A 21,083-nucleotide genomic window follows, 5' to 3' on the forward strand; every position below is an offset into this window, starting at 1 on the left:
ACCTGCCTCCCAGAGGCCTGTGGTTCGGGCTGTCTGCAGTCTCTGAACCCAGAGATCAACAGGGTCAGGTAGCGAAGTCCTTTGGCCTCTGTGGCTCTTGCAGCAATTAATTCACCTGTCTGGTTCTCTGTCTCTGTCCCCGTCTGTGTGTGTGTGTGTGTGTGTGCACCTACGCGCCTGTGCGTGCCAACTCTGTCGCCTGTCTCTGCAGGGAAAGTCGCTGGCGGGCAAGCGGCTCACCGGCCTGATGCAGTCCTCCTGACGGTGCCCACCGCGGGGCCCGGGCCCGACGACCCCGCGGGCAGGCGGCGGCGCTCCACCTCCGCGGACAGAGTCTCCCTCCGAGGGGACCTGGTCACTGTGAAAGAGAAGGAGTGAGGGCGAGGACGGGCAGCAGAGGGGAGACTCGGTGGGTGACTGGGGACACCGTAGAGAACGAGTCCACAGAGCCTGGGCTCGGCCCTGCAGAGACCCCCGTTTACAACCCTCTCTTCCTTGTACAGTTGTGCGCCGACGCCCCGTTCTCGAGGAGGTCCCGGGCCCTAACTCGTTCGGGGCGCGTCACCTCGTGGGGCTCCTGCCATGACATATCACTTGAGATTATAATCTTATTACCGTCACTCTTCCCTCTGTCTGGGGGAGCGCGCCTTCCGGCACCTGCAAGGGGGACCGGCTGGCCCTGAGCACATCCAGTATTACGCCCCGCACCCCCTGTAGTGACAGCCACTGTGTCCTGATGGCCCCCTGCCTCACCCCATGTCTGTGTAAGGCTCCCCAGCGCGACACGTCCCCGCCGTGGCTACAATGGTGAGCAAACTCACGGCTTGCCCCACCACCAGTTCTTTCGGCCCCCCAGGCCCGCTCTGCAAGAGGCCCCCACGGGCGTGGGGCTGCCCTCGGGTCCTGTCACACGCCTCAAGGGTCCCTCACCAGAGGAAGCACCGGTGTCCACAAAAGAGCTCGTGGTTTGACAGCTGTGGAGGTTCTGACCATCTTTTAAAACATTTATTATTTCCTAACTTATTCTGGTGTTGCCCCTTCTCCTTGGCTTGTTCCCTCCTGTTTGACTCAAAATAAACATGGCCGTGAACTCAGGGGCCACTGGGGTCCTCCCCTCCGGCAGCCCCTGTGGAAGCTGGGAGTGTTCCCGGCCCCGGGTAGGGGGGAGGTGGCTGGGTCACACAGCTGGCAGGCCCGACACTGTGGCATCCTAATGGGCATGGCTGGGCCCCTGCTGGGCCAGGTCTCAGCTGGGGCTGAAGCTGGGGCTGAGCCTGTGACGGAGGGCCTAGGCCAGGGCCAGACACTCCTCTGACAGCCAGCAGGGTCACCTGCTAAACAGAGTAGGTCCTCAAGGGAAAAAGCTGACACAAAGCAGACCTGCAGAAACCTGCAAAAAACCCACTTGTACTCCCTTCGTATGTGTCAAGATGACTATCTGCCAATGGGCTGGGAGGCAATATATGGAAAGCACTGAGTCAGGTGCTTGGCACAAAGTAGGTGCTCAGCAAACGGTAGCTATTACTGTCTTCGTTTTCACTGTCACCATTGTGACACCCGCAAGCCCTCAGATGGAGCGCTATTAAGCAACATGCTTTTTAATTCAGACACTCACTCCACCTGCTTGAACTAGCCTCCCTCAATCTATTTTTGGCCATAGGTGAAAATTTTCCCTGGGGAGTATAAAAACGGCAAACACAGAAGCAAAAAAAAAAAAAAAAAAAAAGTGATCACTGGTATTTCTTTACTCATGTAGGCAAATTCACCAGCTGGTGACCAAAGGTTCATAAGCTTGTTTGCAGACCTTGCCTCCTGAGTGCTTCCGTGACCATCTTTGTAGCCCCCAAGTCCGTGCCATCCTATGTCTGATTCCATGGGGCCCTGTTCGCAGGGCCCTGTCCCCAGGGCTTCCATCCCTCACAGCAGGACTACTATGGGCATTAGGAGTCTTGGCTACAGTTGTGCCCTTGTGAGTTCTTGACCACCATGCCTCAGTTTTCCCCTCTGGCTGTAGTTGCTGTCTCTGCCAGTAGACAGTAGAGAGATGACATGGGTTGGGTCCTGAGGTTGTCTCCAGTGGTGGCAGTACAGACGTAGATTCCAGTCAGGCACTCCCACACCCTGGTTCCACACCACCTCAGCATGGGTCCTGGCCCTTGTAGATCCTTAGTAACTACTTGAATGGTAAGTGAGTGAAAGAAAGCCCTGTTGTAATGGGGTCTTTGGACCTCCTCTCCTGGCTCCACCCATTTTTATCTCCTTGCTTTTCACACAGGGCTTCTTTCTCAGAACCAAAATGCCACCTAAGCTTTTCTGCACCCAACATTGCCCCAAAGAAGCCCCTCCCTGTTAAGGGTCCCCGAGCTGTGTTGACATCGAGGCACAGGGTGTGTGGACAGAGCAAGTTCTAGAACAGCCAGTGCCTCTGTGCCCTCAGTTACCAGGGCAAATTCCTTGCTGCCTCCTGTCCTTCCCCACGGGCTGTGGACAGGACAGGGTTGGCTTCCCCAATCCTCCTGGCCTCTACTCCTGAGCAGCGCTGGCTGACTTGACCAGCCCTGGAGGCCCCCAGAGGGCCCACCCAGAGCCAGGTGGACTGTACCTCTGAGATGGCGAAATCTGAAGGTTTCCAAACACCCCTGGGGACATCCGGAGGAAAGGACGGGCCTGTAGGCTCAATAGAAGTAAGGGTGCTCCAGACGCATTCAGATCCAGAGCAATAAACCCCATCGTCACCTCGTCTCCCAACCAGGCATGCTCAGTCCTGTGACCACCACGTTCTCCCCAGTAGATCAAGCCAAGCAATGCAGGGGGTGGGGGTGCCATTGCTCTGCCCAGTTGGCCAGTCCAAGGTCCGTCTACTGTGCAGACCTTAGAATGCAAACACACTTCAAAAAATATGTTCTTGGCCAGTTTCCCATTGGCCTGGTCTACACAGCCAAAACGTCAAACCAGAGTAGACTTTTGAAGGCAGTTCCAGAGCAAAGTAGGTTCCCCTGCCTCCGGAAGCTTCCTTAGCCCCCCCCGACTGGGCACTGTCTCTGGACCTGGGACTCTTCCCATTGACAGCTCCCAGGATACAAATCATGTTAGCAGCCCCACAGGGCAGCCGCAGAAGCGACCACCCAGCCAGCAAGTCAGACGTAAGGATGCCAGGCACCGGACATCGGACTGAAATCACCTTTGCCTCGTGGAAAGAAGAAAACTTGGAGGATGGCATATGCAAAGTTCCCAGCAGCAGCCAGAGGGCTCAGGCCCAAGCAGCAGGAATGCTCTCGCTGGGGAGAGGGCTCCTTCTCTTTCAAAAAGTGATGCTTCGTTCTGCTGTCAGGTGTGGCTATCTCCCAGGAGCACGGTGGGGCCCAGCCCACCAGGGCAGTCATCTGGGTGGTGCCCCTGGCCCACGAGGGCCGAGGAGTCAGGTCCAGGCCAGCCCCCCGGGGCCCCGCTCACCACTCCGAGTTGTTGCTGAGACCGGTGAACGTATGGGGACATGCTCGAGGCGTGCTCTTCCTGGCAGGATGGCTGGTGTGTTCAAACTACCTCACCAACAGGACACTGAACCAGGAGCCTGCCACCCAGCCGGCCTTTTGGCTCTGGGTGGAAGTTGATGTTTCTCCTAAAATGTACCCTTGCCCTTGTGCTCCAAATGCATGGGCTTCAAAAGCCACCACTAAGAAGCCTTGCCCCACGCTGGAAAGAATAGCAGGCTGTTGGTGTTTGGACCTTGCAGAATATGTTGGAGGGAGGTATTCCTCGTTGGGCTGCGGGGCTGCTGGGCTGAAAAGCCCTGGCGTTGGGGGTAGATAATGGGCCACTGGCCTCCAGCAGGGATGGCCAAGCTGAGTATGTAGCAAAGACCCTAGGTGGCACAGTTAAATAGTAGTCAAATGAATCCCCCATAACCACTCAGCCCAGGACCCTCGGAAAAGAGTTCTATGCTGTGGTCACAATGGCAAGGACAAAGGCCAGCAGCCTCCTCATTAGTACCACCCAGTGATAAGGCCTCCCCTGGGCACGACCCAGGGGCCATCAAGTAGCAAAGTAGCAAATGTAGCAATAAGGGGCTCGGGGCCTTAAAGGGACAGGGTTCAAATGATCCGGTCTTGGCCCTCTCCCCAGTCCCAAGGAGGGCTCAGAGCCAGCTGCTGTCAGCTGTCTAGGGAGGGCTCCTGGTCTGTATACTATGCCCACTCACAGCATGATCACGGACACGTTGGAATGGCCTTCTCATAGTGCATGTGGTTCTCATTAGTTTATTTTTCTGGAATTTGGGGATTGGACCCCAGAACCCAACATGCTGGTACAGTCTAAAAATAAATGACTTGAACCCACTCTAATCCAGCTAAGTCTGTGTGGCTCCTTGGTGTGAGGTTTATTGGTCAGGATTTGCTGCTAGGAAAACAAAAATGTACAACCTCTCTTCCTTCCCCACTCCCCACCCAGCCCCATTAATCACACACACACACACACACACACACACACACACACACACACACACGCACCATCTGTCCCACCCCCCCCCCAACCCCCGCCACCTCACTCCCTAGCAGAAAGCTCAGGAAAGCCAGATCTCTGGGGTATGGGACTCGTCCTGGCAGGTTGGGACAATGGTGTCCCCGGGAGGCTGGGGCCTCCCACTCTGCCAAGTTCTCCTTGGCTGCATGGCCTCTGTGCCCCCTGGTTTGTACTCAGCCACAAAACTCAGTGGCCTGACGAACACTCTGATGCCCTCAAATAAAGTCCCAAGATTGCATACAGATGGCGCTGCTTACAGGGAGCCTTGGTTTCCTAAGCGACAGACAATCCCTTCTCCCCCTGATATTGAAGCAGCAGGGTTCTGAGAGCCTGGAAGTCAGGTTGACAAGAGGACGAGAGTGAGGGGGAGAAGGAGCCACACACGCCTGCAGTCTCTCCATTAACAACAAGGCTGGTACCTAGCAGCTTGCTTCAGTGGCAGAAACCTTGCTTCTGAAGGCATAGGAATGGGTCCTCAGTCACACCTGCAAGGGAACCAACTCGTCTCCAAACCCCTGGGCCACCTCCCAGAGTGGGACTTCCTGCCTCACACTGTCAAGACCACGTCCACCCAGCCACAGCGCCTGCATCGTCGTCTATAGGGTATCCCGCTGTCAGGTCTTGGCCCACCACAAGAAAACCTTGCTTCCCTGTCCTCCTGGATCAAGGCTACCACCTCCAGGGAACCCAGAACTCCTCCTCCCCAGCAAAGCAATCTGGCTTATTTACAGAACCTTCCTTTAACAAGCGACCACCGTCTAGGTATCCTTCGGGCCACCAAGAACAGAGGTCTGTCTGCTCAGGGACAGGGCAGCGGGGAGATTGGGGCTGCCAGTTAGAACACGAAAAGCTGTGCCCACCAGCGATGTCTGTGCTCCACCCTGCAATCCTCTCGCCCCCACTCCCTCTTGGGGACCCGGATGCAAAGGCCATGAGGCTATCCCTTCCCTTGGTGCCAGCCTCCACTTGCTCATTGGTCCCAGCTTCCAGGGGGTCAACACCCATCTCTTAGGACCTTTTCTGGGATGTGGCAGCCTCCAAACTCTGTGGCTTAGAGAAGCAACCAGGAGGCCCTCTGAGGGGCATGTCTGCCACTGGGCCTCAGAGTTCTCGTGGCGTGCTTTCCCTCAGTCTGCCTTCCTGAGCAGAAGCGTCCACGTGACCTGATCTCCTGGCTTCCCATACTTGGACTTCCTGTGCATGAAGCTGGACCCCTATCACTGTACCCAGCCCTTCGACACCCACCATGGGGTTACCGGGCCTGTCCCTGACCCCATACACCGAGGGGCAGGGCTCCCTGGCCAAGGAGAAGCTACAGGGGGTGACTTGTTCTAAAGGGGCTCAGAGTGGGGGATGTAGCTTGACATGAGCTCCATCAGGACCAGAGCTCTCTGTTACGCTCCTGCTCCCTTCAAGCGTGGCTTCTATCCCCCCAGGGCCCTTGAGCTAGCCTGGTCAGGTCTGGATTATTTCAACAGACGAAAGAGAGAGACAGCCCCTGATTGCCAAGGCTGAGCCACACATCCTCGGCTTGAGGGTCCGTTCCCTCATTTGTAAAACAGGGATAAGAACTTTAAAGTCCTGGGACGACTGGGTGGCTCCATCAGTTAAGCATCTGCCTTTAGCTTAGGCCATGATCCCAGGGTCCCAGGATCGAGCCCAGATCAGATGCCCTGCTCAGCAGGGAGCCTGCTTCTCCCTCTACCTGCCACTCTCCCTGCTTATGCTGATGCGCTCTCCCTCTGACAAATGCATAAATAAAATCTTAAAAAAAAAAGGGGGAATTTTAAAATCTTATGACTGTCGTGAATGAGATGTGCCCTGCACGTAGTAGGTGCCCATGAAACAGAAGCTGGCGTTAGCTATCGCTGCATCTGAGAAAGGCACTGAGAGGCGGGGGACACATTTGTAGATCCCTCCGAGGCTGCTTTCCCTGAAGACAGGCCCCGGACAGACAGACAGTTGGCTCTTCTTGCCGGCAGGGTGCCTGTGGTTTCTCAGCCTGTGCAGGTAGCAGTGTAACCCTGCCGGGGTCCAGCCCCTGGCTCTCCTTTTCCTGCCAGAACCGGGTTCCCTTGCCATGTGTCGCTTGGATGGCCTCAGTGATCCCAGACTTCTGGGAGCTCCTCCCTCAGACCCTGGATGGAAAATGGAAGCAGAAGCCCTCTTTCTCCATCTAGATCCTTACCCACCCGACAGGGCTCCATGGCTGTTTCATTAGGGTTTGGGGATTCTGAGCTCTTGCTCAGAAATATGCCATTTCAGGCCAGTGATTCAGAGCTCAGGTCTAGGACGCACGGCGGGGTGAGGCCTGTCCTCTGAGAACGGTCAGCATGTATGTCCGTGGAGGGACTGGCCTTGTTCCTAAAATGTCCAACCGAATGAAAGAAGCCTGTTTTTCCTCCTTTGCCCATTACATCTCAGGAAGATCTTTTTGAGTTGGGGAAGAAGGAAGTTTTAAAATGAGATGAGGCCTGGGCATCTCTTCCTGTGGCCCTGTCCGTGAGTGGACCTTCAGTGGAGAACCAGTGAATCCTGACCCTGAGGAGGACCTTAGAGATTTTCAAATTACATAGTGAAGGTGTGTGTGCACATGGCTTACATTTTCACGAATTTTTTAAAAATATTTTATTTATTTATTTGACAGAGAGAGAGATCACAAGTAGGCAGAGAGGCAGGCAGAGAGAGAGGGGGAAGCAAGCTCCCTGCTGAGCAGAAAGCCCGATGTGGGGCTCGATCCCAGGACCCTGAGATCATGACCTGAGCCGAAGGCAGAGGCTGAACCCACTGAGCCACCCAAGCGCCCCTATGGGTTTTTTTTTTTTTTTAAGATGATTTATTTGAGAGAGAAAGAGAGTATGCATGAGAGAGTGCATGTGGGGAACAGGAAAGAGACTGAGGGAGAAGGAGAAGCAGGCTCCCCACTCAGGCTTGATCCCCAGACTCTGGGATCAAGACCTGAGCCAAAAGCAGGCGTTTAACTGACTGAGCCACCCAGGTGCCCTGCATTTTTGTGTTTATTAAAGTATAATTTACATACAGTAAAATTCACTCTTTTTAGATACAGCATTATAAATTTTGGCGAACTGACACAGTGATGTAACCACCATCAAAAACCAAGATAAGGAGTAATTCTCTCACCCCCAAAAGTTCCCTATGATTCTTTGTAACTCATCCCCTCTCTTCATTCACCTGCTTCTGACAACTATGTATCTGTTTTCTGACCCCAAAGCTGTGCCTTTTTCTGAGAGTCACAGAATGGGAATCATACAGTACGTGCCCTTCTGAGTCCAGCTTCCCTCACTTAGCACAAAGCACACTGTTGCATATATCAGTAGGACGTTCCTGATGTTTTGTTTTTAAGCATCAAGAAACGGGTCCTGAGGCAGAAGGCAGAGAGGAGGTTGAGGAAAAGGGCCTAGAGTCCAGGTCCCTATTCCCAGCCCGGCCACAGGCTTGTTGGCCACAACTTCTTCAGTAAACAGTCATTCTTAAGCCCCCCAAATCCCCGGGCTCGTCTGAGAGAGCACATGATGAGAAAACATGTACACTGAAGAGAATGCACGATTATTCATCTACCAGAAGCTACTCACTCGGAAGCCAAGGGAAGCAATGGTGCATATCAGAGTGAATCTTTATTTATTCAGTTAACAAGTAGTGCTTTGTAGACCACTACCAATACCTCTGGAGCTTTCCCAGTCTTTTTGCAAATAGATTAACACAGAATAATGAAGTGATAAACTATACCTGAAGCAAAGTGTGGGACAGACCCCAGGGACATAGGGATCTAGGGTAGAACGGTACAGCCGTGAAACCCAAGCCACGAGGAAGAGATGACCTGGGGTTCTCTTGGTTAGAGACCTCAAAATCCAAAAGTTCCAAATAATTGAAGGTTTATAAATATCATTATGAATTCATGAATTTAAATATATTTGATTATTTCAATCTCATTTATTTTCTTTATTGATATTAATATCGATATCCAAAGTGTCCCATACGGGGTAAGAGCCTCTTCATGTTGGCTCCTGAGTCCTTTACATATAACCTGGAAGGTCTTTGATAGCTTTGTTACTATATGATATGGCAAAATAACCCAGAATCATCTTGTACAATTCCTGTCTCATACCTAAGTTCCATGTGAGTGAATGTCTAACAAATGCTTGGCCATAACATCAGGGGGTCTTGTGGTAGACTTTGCCTATGGAAACTGAGTCTCCTGTGCCTCCTGACTATTAGAATTAAAAATTCCCTTAACAATCAACTAGCCTGGAGTCTTCATTCTACAGAACAGGAAACAGAGGCCCAGAAATATGAACCAACTTATATAAGGTTACACAGACCTATGGATTAAAAAACTAGGCCTCCAGAATCTCAATCCCTTCTGCTTCCCAGAGACCTACCTCTCCTTACACACCCTCAACTGACCTACTCAGGCCCTTCCACTTGGACCACATCCCAACCTTTACTGTGTGCGCTGAAAAGTAGATGCAGAAAGTCAATGTACCCAATTTCAAAACTTAACTATAAAGCTACAGTAATCAATACAGTGTGGTACTGGTGTAAAGACAGACATGTAGGTCAATGGGATAGAGTCAAGAGTCTAAAAATAGGTCCATATATGGAGTACCAAAACAATTCAGTGGGGGAAAGAACTTTTCAAAAACTGGTGCTGGAACAACTAAATAAAGTTGAAGAATGAAGTTGGACCCGTGCGTCACACCATATAAAAATGAATTCAACATCAATCAAAGACATTAATACTGTAAAATTCTTAGAAGAAAATATGGAGACAAATCTTCATGACCTTGGAATAAGCAATCGTTTCTTATGTAACACCAGAAATGCAAATAACAACAACAATTAGGAAATTGAGCTTCATCAAAATTAAAAACATTTGTGCTTCAAAGGATGCCATCAAGTAAGAGAAAAGACAATCCCTAGATTGGGAGAAAATATTTGAGAATTATACAACTGACAGATGCTTATATCTATAGTATATAGCTCTTAAAATTCAGTAATAAAAAGACAGCACAATTAAAAGATGGGCAAAGGATTGATATAGATGTTCTTCAAAGAAAATATGTTCAACAAACCCATGAAAAGATGTTCAACACCATAAATCGTCAGGGAAATGGAAATCAAAAACACAGTATGATACCACTTCACACCCACTGGGTAGGCTATAATGAAAGAGACAGATAATAACAAGTGTTGGTGAGGACGTGGAGAAACTGGAGTTCTCATACACTGCTGGTGGGGATGTAAAGTCATGCAGCCCCTTGGGAAAACATTTTGGCATTTCTTCAAAAGGCTAAACATGGAATTGCTGTATGACCCAGCTATTCCACTCCTCAGTATACACCCAGAAAAAATGAAAACATCTGACCATACAAAAATTAGACACTAATATTTATAGCATTATTCATAATAACCAAAAATGGAAATATCCAAATGTCTGTCAACTAATAAATGCATAAGCAAAATGTGATATATCCATGTAATGGAATATTATTTGGCCATAAAGAGGAATGAAGTACTGATCCATAGTATAACATAGATGAGCCTTGAAAACATACTAAGTGAAAGAAGCTAGTCACAAAGGACCATATATTATATGATTCCATTTATTTGCAATGTGCAAAAGAAACCAATCTATAGACACAGGAAGTGGATTAGTGATTGCCTAGAGCTAGGTAGGGTAGGCCAGAAAAGGGGGCAGAAAAGTCATTGCTAATAGCTACGAGATTTCTTTCAGGGGTGATGAAAATATTTTAAAATTGATTGTGGTGATGTTGCACCACTCTATGAATATATTAAAAAACATTGACTTGTACACTTTAAATGAGTAAATTTCTCAGGCCCTGGTCTCAGGGTCCTGGGATCGAGACCTGCATCGGGCTCTCCACTCAGCGGGGAGCCTGCTTCCCCTCCTCTCTCTGCCTGTCTCTCTGCCAACTTATGATCTTTCTCTCTGTCAAATAAATAAATAAAATCTTTAAAAAATAATAAAATAAATGAGTAAACTGTATGATATCTGGATCACATTCCAGTAAAGAAGAGAGAGAAAGAGAATGGGAGAGGAGGAGGGGAGAGGAGGGAGGAAGGAAGGCTGGGAGATGAGACAGCTCTAGATCAGAAAGAAATCCAAGCCTGCTTTTCTAAGTCACCAAGAGAGCAGGGCTGGTCCCCAGAGAGCGTGGGTGGAGGTAGGCACAGAGGACTTTGAAATCCTACGTAGTTGCAAAGACAGGGTCAGCAGGTAACAGGTCATCCCAGAGCAAGTGGTCTACGTCAACTATGTCAGAGCAAGTGGTCTATGTCTGTGTCAATAATTCAAGCCCTTGAGCTCTGCCTTGTAAGGAACTAATTAAATTAGGTGGATTACTAGTCTGTTGGATAAGAAATCCACTCAACCCACTCTCCTGCATCCAATATAAGCCTTGTTTCCCAAAGCATTAAGCCCTAGGGACATTCAAACTGTAAGAGAAATGCCCTTGATGGAGTCACAAGACTCTGGTTCTGGTCTTGGATCTTGCCACCAATAGCTGTGTGGCCTTAGGCAGCTCATGGTACCTCAGGCCACCTGAGGCAAATGTTGAAAATAAAGAATGCCAAGCCCCACCTCCAGAGGTTCCAAATCAGGAGGTTTGAGCAAAACCCCAGGAATTTCCATTTTTAGTGAGTATCCTATCTGCACTGCAAAGGAAATCATCAACAAAATGAAAAGGCAACGTAGTGAATGGGAGAAAATATTTGCCAACCATAAGTGGTTAGTATCCAAAATATATAAAGAACTCAAACAACTTAATAAACAACAACAACAAAATCCAATTTAAAAATGAACAGAGAAACTCAATAGGCATTTTTCCAAAGAAGATGTACAAATGGGCAACAAACACATGAAAAACGGCTCAAGATCGCTACTCACAGCAGGGGATTGCTATTATCAAAAAGATAAGAGATAACGGAAGTTAGTGAGGGTGTGGAGAAAAAGGAACCCTTGAGCACTGTTGGTGGGAATGTAAACTGGTGCAGTCACTATGAAAACAGGATAGATCTACCTCAAGAAATTGAAAACAGAACTCCTATATGATCCAGCAACATATACCCACTTCAGAGTATATATCCAAAAGAAATGAAATCATTGTCTGGAAGAGCCATCTGCACTACCATGTTCATTACAGCATTATTGACAATACCCAGGACAAGGAAACAACCTATGTGGCCATTAAGTGGATGAACAGATAAAGAAAATGTGAAAAGAAAGGAAATATATATAGCAAGTAATAATATAAAAAGAAAACACATATAAAATATTATTAGGGCATAAAAAAGAAGAAAATCTGCCATATGAGACAACACGGATAGACCTTGAGGATATTATGCTAAGTAGAATAATTCAACAGAAAGGACAAAGACTATATTATCTCACTTATATGTGGAATCTAAAACAAACAAACAAACAAACAAAAAAACAAAGAAACTCACAAAAACAGAGAACAGATGGGTGATTGCCAGAGGCAGGAATGGGAGATGGGAGAAATGGATGAAGGTGATCAAAAGGTACAAAGTTCCAGTTATAAGAAAAATAAATTTTGGGGAATCTACTACAGTTAACAATACTATACTATATATTTGGAATTTGCTAAGAAAGAACTATACTTATTGTGATAGTCACTTCACAATATATACATATATCAAATCATTGTGTTGAACACCTAAAGATAATACAATGTGATATGTTAATTAAATCTCAGTAAAACTGGAGAAAATGTAATCTTAGATGATCCTGATAACACACTCAGATGTGAGCCATTGGACTGGATGCTTCCTATGGGTCTTTCATCCTGAGAACTGTATGGGAAGAGGGTTTGACTGAAGTTCAGAAAAGACATGTAATTCCTGTCTCCTTCTCCAACCAAAGATGGAGGGTAAAGGCCTATGTGTTGCAGCCTGGCTACACCCAGAATTTCTTTAAACCAATTCCATCCCCCTCTACTGTTCTCTGCTTGTCACCCCTCACCTGGGGGTCGAGGAGACTCCATGTATGCCTGCAAACAATCATGCGCATGACCATGGGCCAATCTATTGAGTAATTAAATGCTGTGTATGCAAAACGTTGCCAGCTTGAACCCACCGAGCCCGCAGACAAATCCATCAGGTCAGAAACAAAGGGAAAACACTGAGATCAAACCAAACAATAAATTACAAATTGAATCAATGGCTGCTCCTCTTGTCCCACTGTAGATCATGTCATGAGCTCTTTGGACATGCTCAGTGGTTGGCAATATCCACATATATGAACACACACAACATCCACCAGGCCCCTTCCTGGTCAGGCATAAGGCAGAGGGGACCTTGATACTTCTCCCTCCTAAGCCTGTAGCACTAAGGCTTGTGACTGCACTCAGGAGTCTGAGCCTTGGGCTGGAGAAAACCAACTTTCCTTTGGGCTCTCCCACATGGTACCATCTGGCAAAGCCCACAGAACTTCTGCCAGTTCACTCACGCAGTGTTCCCTGTTCCCTGCTGCCCCTCCCACCCTGTCCACAACCCAGCCTCATGTTATGGCAGAATGGGAAGGACCACCCAGCAATTGGCCCCACAGAGGAAGGAGGAATTGGCAGACAGCAGGAGAGCATTCCCCCCTCCCAAAGAAGATAGATGGGAATGAGGCAGGATTTGGTAGCTGACCTGATAAATAACCCAGGGGGCAGTTCTAATGGAAGGCACATCCTGGGACATTTAAGTCTATAAATATTTATTGACATTGGCCATGTGACAGGCATTGAGCTAGCTGCTAAGCTTATCCAGTTGAGTAAAAATGGTCCTTGTCTTCAAAGACCACACCTTCCAGTAGAAGATATAGACATGTAACCAACCAACTGGGACACAGGGCAGAGGGGCACAGCTACACATAAAATGCAACTCATTCAATGTAGGAAAAAGAGAGGAAGAGGGTGGCATGAAATTTTCTGGCCTATTTAGGAAGCCGTGAGTGGACCCCGGACTGGAGCATGCCGTATATGGAGGCCTGCAATGAGGGTGAAGGAAGAAGAAAGGTCAGAGCTACAGACCAAAGAGGTATCATGATGTCTCAAACCAGGGCAGGGCCTGGCAGTAAAGAGCGAGAGACGGGACAGACTCACAACATGCTGGGGGAGATGATAAAGCTCCACTGTAACTCAACGAACATGAGGGTTGGACAGGGAGAGAAGAGATAAGGATGTTTCAGAGGGATCAAATCAGGATCGAAGAAGGCTGTGGGGTCAGAACACCTAAGACCTGGTCCAAGGGGCATGAGAACAGAGCTGGCAGGCGAGGAGCAGGCTTCCTGAGAATAAAGGCAGTGGGAGGGGGAACGATAGGAGGTGATGTTTGAGAGGGCATTTCAGACTATTATTTCAGAGGTGGAGCAGTTTGGGATCTGGCCATGGGAGTAGTGGAACTGGAGAGGAGGAGGCAGGCCAGAGTGGAGGAGGGAAGGGTCGTCCCAGTGGATATTGAGGCCACTTAGGATGACTGGGGGGGGGGGGGCAGAATGGAGGAAGAGCATAGGAGGTGGGGACTAAAGTCCTTATCCCAGGGGACTCTGGAGAGGTGACCTGGAGGTCCACAGATGAGGGACTGAGGATGAGGAGAGGACAGACCACCAGCCAACATTCCTCGGGATGGAGAAGGGCTCCTGAGCAGAGTTCACTCTTCAGTGGCCTAAAGACAACAGTGAGAGGGAGTGGGCATGCCAGTCTCCAGCTTCATCCAGATTGTCCTCAGAAGTACGGCTGGAATGAAACATCCTCCACCACCTCCACCACCTCTAGAAATAAAAGCCAGTCCCATTTGAAAGCCGACGTGTGTGTGGTGCTCTGCACAGACCTGAACCCTAGGCTGGATGACTTCTGCTCACATCTCCTTCTCATCTGCCCTGTTCCACGGTGGGAAGGGGTCCAAGATGGCTGGAAGCACCCCCGCCTGGTCTTCAAGGGCCATCTGGTGGGACCGCCTCACTGGGAAGCAGTCTGTGCACATATGCCTTTAATTTTTTAGTCATCAGACGCCCCTCTGTGGGGCTCAAGGTGAACGGGGCTCTTACCAAATTCCAGTCTCCATTGAACACAGCTAAGGACAGCTTGCCTTTGTCTGTGGCTCTCCTGTCACCTTTTTGCTTTCCTTTTCACAAAAGCAATACAGATTTTATTCTCCCTGTTTTTCTATTTAGGACATATCCTCCAAGTCCCATAAAACCCATTTAGATAGTCCCCGTTTGGCCGCAGAACGGTGGGCACCTATACACACTGGCCTGCCACCTATGGAGTTCCCAAGAACAAAGAGAGATCCTGTTGTTCTCTTCCCCAAAAAGTGCATACTGAGCCTTCATCAAACAGGATCATCCTGGAATCTACAATAGAAATAAAATAAAAGATGACGATTTATAGCAGACAGACCCAGGTCCCCAATACAGTAAGGTCATTCCTTTAGTGTACCATTAAAGAAGCAGACGGGTTAGGACCGATCCATAATTTCATAGAATGTTTCCTGCACCTTGAATGCTTTTGTTGGTTTTAAACAGGTGCAACGGAATTATTTGCAGAAATGTCATCAACACGAGTATTCTTAATGACACAGCTTTGTGATATGTGATACAGGGAGGTCGCGAAAGCCATGCGGTGGTCCCAAGACACGTGCAGCCTTGGCATGTAGGAATCTGTCAGTTGGGGGTTCTCAGCATGATGGACCCAAGGCTGCCCTCTTCCAGGTCCTCAGTGCTCCTAACCTGCTCCACTATCCCTTGGGAAGGATAAATGATCTTCAAAGGAGCTCTAAAATCATGCGGGTTTCATTAGTAATATTAATTTATACCAAATTCTACATCTGAGGTCCAGTTTGAGAGCCCAAGACTGAGGTGCCTTCTGCAGGTCTTCCAGGTGAAATAAATACAAGGGCTTTGTGACAGTATTGACCTCTGTTGCAGAGATCATTTCCCTCTTCTTTCTGGAACTGTTGGTGCCATCAGAAGAGTCAGGCTGCTGGCAGAGGGTCCCCAAGCTCACAAGGCTGAACCCCTCATTTTGTTTATTAAAGTTACCGTCAGGCATACCTGCACTGATGTTCCCAAAGGGGGGCTGTAACAGACAAGGATATTACTGATACCAACGACAGACCCCTACACTGTCTCTAACTCAGGGGTGGTACCTAAGCGATGAAGAAATTTTTCTTGCCCAGAATTCTAAATTCATATCCATATGAAATTCATCCCTCTATGAACAGAACAAATTCATTGAAAATTTACAACGTCATCTGTTAAGGGAGGTCCAGGGTGCCTAGATGCTGGGCATCTGAGCACAATCTCCTAGAGAAGAAACAGAGTTCCCTATGAGGAAACATGGCCCGGGTTCTACATTCCTGTAGCATTCACCAGCTCTCAGCACTCACCTCTCGCCTCTCTCTCTCACTTCTCTTACCTCCATCGTGGACCCTTTTCAATCCTGCCTCTGAAAAGCACACACATTTAGCACAGCCCCGTTTCTCCTCATGTCAAAGCAATTATTGAAATGTTACCAGGAAACATTACACTTTGAAGAAAACTGGGTTCATTTGGCCATGAATGTAATAAAAACATACCCAAGGAGATGCGTTTCCATGCCACACACCTGTCTGAACCGTGATGCTAGAGTCCCGGGTATACATACCAACTTGAAATACCACCTCCCACTCAAGTCTGAAAGGTGACTTACGTTTCCCAGTGTCCTTGGAAGAAGCCCAGCACAGCCCCCACCACAGAAAGCTGCTTCCTCGTGTCACTCAGCTGCTATTTCCAGATCTGAGGGACAAGCAAACAGCTCAGATTGGCTATCTAACCCAGGCCATCATCCCTGGTAACAGATAGACATTGCTTTCAAAACCCAAATCACATTTCACTTTCTATAGAGGAAGAAGTTCGAGTGTGTCACCTTCAAGGTGCACACAGAGGCTTTATGTACACCTGTCCTGTCCCTCCAGGGGCTGGAGCTCTTGCCCTCCTCACTGCCTTGGCCCTCACACCGAGCAGTTGAAATTAGCTACAACTTGTGCCTGGACACAGACTTGGGGTTTGCATACTTCTCCCTTCCACCCAGGACACAAATAGCCAATCTACCTGCGCTGACCATTACAACTTGATTCTGCTCATTGGAGAGATCCTCGTTTTACTTGTTTGGGGGAAAAAAAAAATGCTCCGAGTTTTTCTTTGGTTTGGGAAGTCCTTCATGAGCTTCTGGGACACAGCCATGTCCTTCTCTTCATCTTCCCAAATGACTGCCTCCCTTGGTGATACTCCACAGCCCCACTGTCCACCAGCCTGCAGCCGACCTTGACTGCCTCTCCTTCAGCCTCCAGTCCCACTGCACATCGAATCCTGTCAGTTCTGCTTCACTCCATCTGTACTGCCTCTGCCTTAGCTGAGATAAGACCTTGACCTTGGCTGTTTTTGCAGTAACACCCCTGTCTTCGGTCAAAAAGCGCTATCAACATACACTCATTTCCTGCTTAAAACATCCCAGGGTCTCCCTGCTGCATCAGAATTCACTCCGGCCCATCGCACGGTGTGTATTACGCACTCATGATATATCAGGCTAGTGTCGAGGATGGAAAGGCGTCCAAGGTGCGGTCTGTGCCCTTGAATAGTTCCCAGGAGTCTGCCGGGGGGCATAGGCGCATGGATGAATATGGCTTCATGTGAAAAGCGCTAAAGTGAAAGGAAGTATAAACTATTTTGGAATTCTGGAGGCCAGAGGTTGGGAGAAACTACAGAGGATTGGTGATATTTGGAGGGAGGCTTACGGGGTACGTAGGCATTTGTCAAGGGGGACACTAATGAAAGAGATGCTGGAGGGATCTTTCAGGAAAGGAATGACATGGGCAAAAGCACAGGACTATAGAGGTCTCTGAGTGGACAGGGCCCTTGAACAGGTAATCACTGTCCCCGGCCATCACTGTCATGTGCTACATGCACCATCTCTAGCAGACCATCGAAATTAGGCCAGAGGGCAGCACTCTGGCTGGCTGCCGCACCAGGTGGGAAGTCAGTCATCCTAGTAACAAACCCAATTCAGAATGCATCCTACAGACCCACTAAGCAGCTACAGAAGGGCAGGAGGAGGAGGAAATGCCCAGCCCCCATGCCCAGAGACACTGCCCAGGGAAGCAGATGGATTCGTCTTCAGTGGCGTCTCTCTTGGGGAAGCTGTCTGACAGCCCCAGGATAACAATATCCAGTGATAGTGACCAGCCCCACTGAGGTCCTAGAGACTCGTCCCTTAGAATGCTGGTTGCTCAGCACTAACCGAGGGCGACCTGAGACCAACTACAGTCAAGGCCACTGTCTCTGACCACACAGTGCTCACGGTCTCAGGGCCCAGGTGAGACCCATGCAGAGCCAGCAAGCAGCCTGCAATGACGTGGCCAGCCATGGTCAGGAGCAGAGAGTAAAAGTCAGCTCCATGGGGACTGAACTCATCTGAGATGGATCCAAAGAGCAGACAGGTAGGGCATGAGCTGAACCATGGAGCTTGGGTGGGATCCGGACTCTAAGAGAGGGGGCAAGGATCGAGCTGAGGGAGCACTGTCTGCCAACTCCTGGAACCAGGACACCTGGGTCCTTATCACCAGAAAACACCAACTTGCTGCTCACCCACCCAGACTCTCACCCGTCCTAAAAACCCTCCTGCAGCCCCAACCATCCAGGCTCGTCACCAGTTGGGTGCTGTCAAGGTAAGAGAAAAGAACCGAATGGAAAGACGGTCCGGCAGACACGATCCCCCTCCGCGTTCCCTCTCCGAACTGTAACACCTTTCTCGGAGAGGCCGGTCTCCTAAATCTTAAAACATTTTGCCCTGGGACTCAGGAGACAACACTCCTCCCCCAGCCAGACCCTGTATCTCAGCAAAAATGTCATCCCCACCCAGGGCGACAGTTTTGCCCTACAGGACAGAAGCAATCAGTCTCCATCCACGGCATGCATATTCATGGCAACCATTCGCGTTCTGACCTGTGGTCCTGTGTGGGATGTCGGCCGGGGAGCGGGGGCGAATGGTCCCCAGAAGGATACTTCAGGAATTAGCGCACAGCCATCTGCCTCTCCTCCGAGGAACTCGGGCCCTGGGAGAAATAAACAGCTGTTGTCACTGCAGTCCTAGAGAAGCATGAAATAGGGCAAGGAGGAAGGGAGGCGGAACTTTCAGAGCCAAAGCCGCTCCTGAGAGTGTTGGAAGGTTATTAGTGTGGCTATAATCAGGCCATTAGCCAAATGCAGGTGGAGATGAAGTGGTTTTGAAATTGCTTTCCAGAGAAAGCGGGGTCCGTGTTGGTATAATCTATGCACGTGATCTCTTTCAAGTGGCTCTTCCGCTGCCTACATGACCCAGGAGCTAGGACTCGGGTCTCCGGCTAACCACGGTCAGAACTGGCCACCCCTTTGGCCTCCAAAGGGATCAGGGTGTTCCAGAGCATGCCAGCCAGAGCCCTGCCCTCTACCTGCTCCACCTGCCCCGCCGTGTGAGCAGGTGTGGGCCGTGCGCCCCCTTCTCACATTCCCAGTCCGCGTCCAGAGCATAAATACTTCCTTTAGTTCACAGGCAGTGGCCTCCTTCTGCGCCCCAGTGCGGGCAGTGTCTACTGGCCAGTGCTCCGTGTGGCCATCCCCGCCCCTTCGGGCTTCCCAAGGGGATACAACAGCAGTCTTGTTTCTAAGAGCAGCTTCTTGCTGACAGAAGGGCCCTCGGAGTCCCTGTAGATGAAGTCTCTTGCCCAGCTCCTTCTTAGCCATGGAGCGGACCCACGCCTCCTTCCGAGGCTGAAGAAGAGGAAAGGGTGTTCCCACCTGCTCCTCCCTGAGGTGCCTCATCCTTGTTCGTGGCACCCCCTCGGCCATCCATTTCCTCAAGCCTAAAGCAGGACCCTTGCCCTTTCCTTCAGCCCCTCCACGACCAATCGGTGACAAATTCTGCCTTCGGATCTCTTGGGCCACCCTCCTCCCTCCCACTCCATTCCGGTTTCCCACAGCCACAGCCTAGCAGGGCCCTCCGTGTGCAAGTCAGCAGGAATCACGGCCCACAGAGTTCAAGTCTGACCGTCCGCCGCCTCCCATCCATCCTTTCAGAGCTTTCCTTGCGCTTCGGGCGGTGACCCAACGCCACATCTGCCCCTCGGCTTCTTGGCGCCAGCGTCGCGGCCAGACTGAGCCGGCTCACGGCGTCTGGGAGCTCTGCTTTCTCTCACCGGCGGCTTCACACAGGCGGCTGCCTCTGCCTGCAATGCTTCCCCTTCTCCTCCCTCCTCACTGAACCCCATTCCTCCTTCGGAGCTTGGCTCAAGTCCTCCCTCTCTCCAGAAGCCTCCTCTGATCCCTCTTTCCCCCAAGTCTGGGGTAAGGATGCCCTTCTTCGGGGCTTGGTATGGTATATTATCTGCACATCTATCTTCTCTGGCCATCTGGGCTCCTTCTAGGCAGGGATGCTGTTGCAGTCAACCCTGGATCCCCTGTGCCTACTACAGCACAGAACAGTTCAAAAAGAGCTTCAAAAGGATCACATGGTTGGATTCACGAAAGAACAAATAACATAAGGGAGGAGGTCACAAGGCACCCAATGACCCCACGGGACAATAGCTTGTTGAGTGACTGGTGGAGATAGCAGAACCATGTGTGCAAATCACACACGCAGAGCTACAGAGTGTTTTCAAGCAGAGTACCCTCAGCTTCCCCTCAGAGATTTCCCTGCACTTTGGACTGGTGTGATCCGCCCAGTCCCATCCAATCAGATGTGCTGACTTTTGGTTCTGTACGTCTTATCAGTGACCCAAGGAACAACGTTTGTAATTGGCCCATCGCGTAGCCTGTCTAGATGCTGGACGAATGACTGGGCTATAATGCAGGGACTAGGCATAAGCACAGCCACCATCTTGTCTAGTTCCCCTACCCTGCGAACCCTGATGCCCCAGGAGGTGCTTTTTCATCCTGGGTTAGATAAAGTAACTTTTGACACACTTATCTGCTCTCTTCAGAGTGGGTTGATAAGAGCAATGAAAGAACACACCCTTCTGGGCCGATGTTTGCTGGTTTCATGAACAAGTGAAGGGGGTCTAATTGAATGACATCCCGATTCACAAAGTGGAAACTGCTCTGTCTGGCTCAGCCTTCTTCTTGGGCCAGGTTTTCTGTCAATCCTCCTTGGTGCCCCAGCCCTCCCCTGGTCTCTTTCACAAGCCGGCAGATGTGTTTGATGCAATGCTGGCACAATGACATACAGATGGTTACCCATATGGTGCCAGTTTGGATCTGACTCCTGGAGAAAATTCTGGAAGCCCACTCAGCTATGAAGGACACCCACCAGCTTCCTGCACTAGGTCCAAAGCTGACTGCTCATGAGGACACAGGTGGGAAGCAGGTGTTTCACATAAATGGACTACCCTCTGCTAATCACCACCAATCAAGCCAGTGGTGCAGGAGGAAACAAAATGAGAAAGAATCATCGCCCAAGAGGTGAAATGACTGGTGATCAAGGAAGGGATGGTCTGGGCTCGCATAGCAT

At 49.9% G+C, this 21,083-nt stretch overlaps 1 protein-coding gene and 1 long non-coding RNA gene across 8 annotated transcripts in view; one reads left to right on the forward strand and one right to left on the reverse strand.

Annotated features, from left to right (window-relative positions):
* Window positions 1-4,340, forward strand: part of RGS6 (regulator of G protein signaling 6) — a 544,877-nt gene extending 540,537 nt beyond the window's left edge. For all 4 annotated transcript variants that reach the window (XM_082733462.1, XM_082733464.1, XM_082733465.1 and 1 more), the window contains one exon: window positions 212-4,340. In XM_082733462.1, the coding sequence (XP_082589588.1) occupies window positions 212-378 (167 nt within the window). In that variant the 3' untranslated portion in view covers window positions 379-4,340. The remainder of the gene's footprint in view (window positions 1-211) is intronic.
* Window positions 1-18,644, reverse strand: part of LOC309866132 — a 37,781-nt gene extending 19,137 nt beyond the window's left edge. For 2 of the 4 annotated variants that reach the window (XR_014312428.1, XR_014312429.1), the window contains exons 1-2: window positions 2,603-2,734; window positions 3-358 (exon numbers count right to left, since the gene is read on the reverse strand). This is a non-coding gene — a long non-coding RNA (uncharacterized lncRNA). Of the gene's footprint in view, window positions 1-2; window positions 359-2,602; window positions 2,735-18,544 lie in introns of those variants that run through there. The other 2 variants (XR_014312427.1, XR_014312426.1) reach the window with 2 other exon arrangements.
* Between the last annotated feature and the right edge of the window lie 2,439 nt (window positions 18,645-21,083).

This window comes from Mustela nivalis, assembly GCF_964662115.1.
Source record: "Mustela nivalis genome assembly, chromosome: 6".
Lineage (NCBI taxonomy): Eukaryota > Metazoa > Chordata > Mammalia > Carnivora > Mustelidae > Mustela > Mustela nivalis.